Below are 4,363 nucleotides of genomic sequence, written 5' to 3' on the forward strand. Positions count from 1 at the left end.
GTGGCCCCCCGCACGCCTAATTCTTTGACTTATGAACAGGTTGTACAAGCCCTGAATGAGTACTACGACCCCAAGCGGCACGAAATAACGGAAAGTTACAAGTTCTTCAACTGTTGTCAAATGGAAGGCGAGTCTGTCCATGCGTTTCTGGTTGAAATACGCCGGATAGCAGACAATTGCAACTTTGGCAGCATGTTTGACCGCATGCTCAGGGACAGAATCGTTTGCGGAGTGCGCTCAAGTACGTTACAAAAGCAGCTGCTTGCTAAAAGAGAACTAACACTAGAGGAAGCCGAAGCGTTAGCGGTTTCGGCGGAAGCAGCCGAAAACGACTCCCAAAAAATGTCTTCGGAGCCAGCAGCACTACTGCAAGTGCAAGCGCGTCGTCATTCTTCAGCACAAGATAACGTAAAGCGCGATGCCCCGCGAGAGTGCGGCAGGTGCCGGAACACAAAGCATGATGACAACAGCTGTGGCTGGGCCAAGTCTCGTTGTTATCGTTGTGGACAGCACGGTCACTTGGCAAAGAAATGTCGGAACGCTGCTTCCCGCAAAAGCCAAGTGACTAGGGCGGCTCACGTAACGACCTTGGCTGTTGCTGAAGCTACGTCAGACCCGGAAGGCAGTGATGAAACGCACATCTGGACTTTGGTTTCAGAAAGGAAGAACTTTCTCGAACCGCCGATTCGCCGCACATTAACGTGGGGGGGGGGGGGGGGGGGGGGGGAGGAGGGGGGGGGAGGGGGGGGGGAGGGGGGAGGGAGGGGGGAGTAGAACTACCAATGGAAGTCGGCACCGGATCTCCTGTTTGTGTCATATTACGGCAAATTTTTGAGAAACATCGCAAGGTGTGGCCGTGCTTGAAGCCATCACGTGTTAAGCTGTCATGCTATACAGGTCGTATTCCAGTGTTGGGTGAGCTTCAACTCCGTGTGTGCTACAAGGGCGTGGACGTCGACTGCTCCCTGACTGTACTGGACTGTTCTGGACCAAGCCTATGCGGCCGGGACCTCCTTGCTAAGCTGAAGGATGCCGGGATGTCTATTCTGCAGTGGACCGGACACGACTCTGCAGCGCCAGACCCAAAATGCAACTCATCAGTCAACAACATCTTTAGTGACTACCAGGAAGTCTTCTCCAGGGACCTGGGCGTAATCAAGGGACCTCCGGCCAGCCTGCAACTGAAGGAGGGAGTTTCCCCCAAGTTCTGTAAGGCGAGACCCATCCCTTATGCGCTTCGTGATAAGGTGTCGTTAAAGCTTGACCGGCTAGTATCTCTCGGTGTGCTATCACCTGTAAAACACTCGGAATGGGCAACCACCATAGTCCCAGTACTTAAGAAAGACGGCAATGTACGAATTTGTGGTGATCTCAAAGCCACATTGAACCCCGCCTGCGCAGTTGAACAATATCCGCTGCCTGTTATTGAGGATATTTTTGCACGCTTAAATGGTGGCGAAAGTTTCAGCACCTTGGACTTACGAGACGCGTATAATCAGGTGCCATTGGATGAAGCCGCGCGGAAGCTTTGTGTTATCAACACTCACAGGGGCTTGTTTTGTTATAATAGGCTTCCATTTGGCATTGCCTCTGCTCCGGCAATCTTTCAAAGAAAGATGGACGTGATACTTGCGGGTCTGCCGGGTGTGCAGGGTGGTTCCCGTTTCAACCCATTCCCAAAACAACCCTCCCGTTTGTACCTTCCCGTTTCGACCCGTCTCAAAACGACCTTCCCGTTTCATCCTTTCCCGTTTCGACCCGTCTCAAAACGACCTTCCCGTTTCATCATTTCCCATTTCGCGATTTCCCGAAACAACCTTCCCGCTTCGGCCATCGTTTGATTGGGTTGTATTGTTCGTTAACAGTTGATTAGGTTCAAGTGTCCAGTGTCTGTTCTCCTTGCTCACATCACTTCTCCCTCTCCCGAAACAACCTCGGAGGCATGGCACCGTAAGAAAAACGCAGTGTCATGGAGGGCTCAACCGAACATTTACAACTTCATCGACCTGCAAACGGGATGATCCTTGAGAAGGATATCGCTGCAGCAGATTGCAAATGGTGGTGCTGTGCGGGCCAGGTGACCGCCGTGAACTACCGGAGATGCGCCTTTCTGATGGCGCGATTTTCCTTCTCGACTTCCTCAACCAAGGCGACAGCATTTTGTGGTTTATGATTTTTGGCTGTGTACGCGACGGTTGTGTGTTTGAAGTTGTAAAAAAATGAAGTCGCAATCATATGCCCGTCAGCCTGTCTGATTTATCACTTTTACAAAGAATCCCATTCACTATAAGGAAGTTTTAGAATAACGCACGTAAGCGCTTTGGGTAACCTAAAAGTAGCGTCGCGATATAAAAACTTAGGCAACGCTAATTTTTGCTTATTCAAAGTGCTTGCCTGCGTTACTCTAAGACTTCATTAGGTGCTTTCGAAGACTGCGTTTCCCCTTTCGCTAAGCACTCCGCAACGAAGAAGCCGCTACTGCGCCTGCGCGCCGATGGCCTTGACTGTAGAGTTCTGGGTATCGTAGCGGGTTGCGAAGGAGCGTCGCGTGACTTCGAAAACTGTCTACGAAAGCTCCCTGTTATTGTACAGAGCGCGAAACCGTTAGCGCGAACAAGTGATTGTTGCTTTTAGCTGTTTCTCTACAAGAAAATCAGAAGACTGCCATCAATATTACTAGTGTGTTTGAAAGTGCTCATCTGGGCCACTAGCCTAAGCGGTAAAATGTGATACTTTCTAATACCATTTCGAAGTAAAATTCGAAAAATTGCCAAAATCGTGTTCGTGGTAACGTTGTCGCGCAGTGTACATAGTCCATTTCGTAATTACACATTTCGGGGACCATCTTGAAAGAAACATTTTAAGTGGTTCAAGTAGAAATATATTTCCTTGAAGCTTGTCTGAAAGTATTGCATATTTTAATAATACGTTTACAAGCAAAACTATTTCACAACATAACTAAATTGCTCGCCTGCACCTTTGTATTAATTGCATTAATATAATTTCGGGGACATATTCTTAAGCAGAAAAACTGCGCAAACCAGGATTAGAACGAAGGACACTTTTTGCGAAGAGGTTGAGATGAAGGGGTTTTATAGCAATTAACGGGTTCAAACGGGACGAATTCAAACGTAAAATATGTCTTGGCAACGGGTTCCAATATGAAGGGCGTTTCGGGAGCGGGTTGAAACGGGACAGGTTCAAACGGGAAAGTTGTTTCGGGAATGGGTCGAAACGGGACGGGTTCAAACGGGAAGGACTTTTCGGGAATGGGTCAAAACGGGACGGGTTCAAACGGGAATGGGTTGTTTCGGGCTACACCCGGTGTGCAAGCCTATCTTGACGACGTGCTTATATCCGAAAAAAAGGACGATAACGGAGAGCGACTGAAAAGCGTGCTGGAGCGATTTCGCGAACACGGTGTTAAACTGAGGTATGACAAGTGCACTTTTCGTCAACCGGCCGTCACTTATCTCGGTCATCGCATAGCCAAGCAAGGCCTTCACCCGACTGAGAAAAACGTGGACGCAATCACACAGGCACCTAGCCCGCGTAACATCAGTGAGCTCCGTTCGTTCCTGGGAATGTTAACGTTTTATGCTAAGTTTCTGCCAAGCATGTCAACTCTCCTCGCTCCGCTATATCGACTACTGGAGAAACATTTACGATGGCAGTGGAAACAACCACAGGAAATCGCTTTCAACAGGGCCAAGCAATGCCTTAAGGAAGCGAAGGTTCTGGTGCATTTCGACCCGGCTAAGGAGCTAAAGCTAGAATGCGACGCATCGCCGTATGGCGTGGGAGCAGTCCTGTTTCACACCTCGGGCAACGTTCACAAGCCCATCGGGTTCCGCTCTAGGACCTTAACACAAGCAGAACGGAACTATTCTCAGCTTGAGCGAGAGGCCCTCGCACTCGTGTTTGGTGTGACAAAGTTTCGGGATTATCTCCTTGGTCGAGAGTTTACCTTGGTTACCGACCACCATCCACTCCTGGGCCTCCTGAGAGCTTACCGTCTGACTCCGGCAATGGCCGCCGCCCGGATTCAACGCTGGGCGCTTTACTTGGGTGGCTACCGTTACAAGCTGCACTACGTGCCAGGAAAGCAGTTGCTGAACTCGGACGCCCTAAGCAGATTGCCGATGCTGTCAACGGAGCCGGAAGATGACGGTGAGCCCCCAGAGTATGTTCTCTCATTGGAGACCTTGGATGACGGCGTGGTGAAAACGCGCGAGCTAAAAGATCTTACGGCCGCCGATTCCACCTTAGCTCGTGTCAAGCAGTACATATTGCGCGGCTGGCCTAAAAGCACAAAGGGACTTGAGCCTTCTTTGCTGCCATTTTATGATCGCAAGCTGGAGTT

The 4,363-nt window shown here is 50.0% G+C and overlaps 1 protein-coding gene across 1 annotated transcript; it reads left to right on the forward strand.

Moving 5' to 3' along the window:
* Positions 1-782: 782 nt before the first annotated feature.
* Positions 783-4,139, forward strand: LOC121047437 (the record flags this gene model as incomplete). The annotated part of the gene is made up of 2 exons (XM_040502657.1): positions 783-1,209; positions 3,955-4,139. Coding segments are annotated over exons 1-2 (612 nt in total), but the record flags the coding sequence as incomplete, so codon positions are not given.
* Between the last annotated feature and the right edge of the window lie 224 nt (positions 4,140-4,363).

This window comes from Ixodes scapularis, unplaced genomic scaffold, assembly GCF_016920785.2.
Source record: "Ixodes scapularis isolate PalLabHiFi unplaced genomic scaffold, ASM1692078v2 PGA_scaffold3__209_contigs__length_174095766, whole genome shotgun sequence".
NCBI classification, from domain to species: domain Eukaryota; kingdom Metazoa; phylum Arthropoda; class Arachnida; order Ixodida; family Ixodidae; genus Ixodes; species Ixodes scapularis.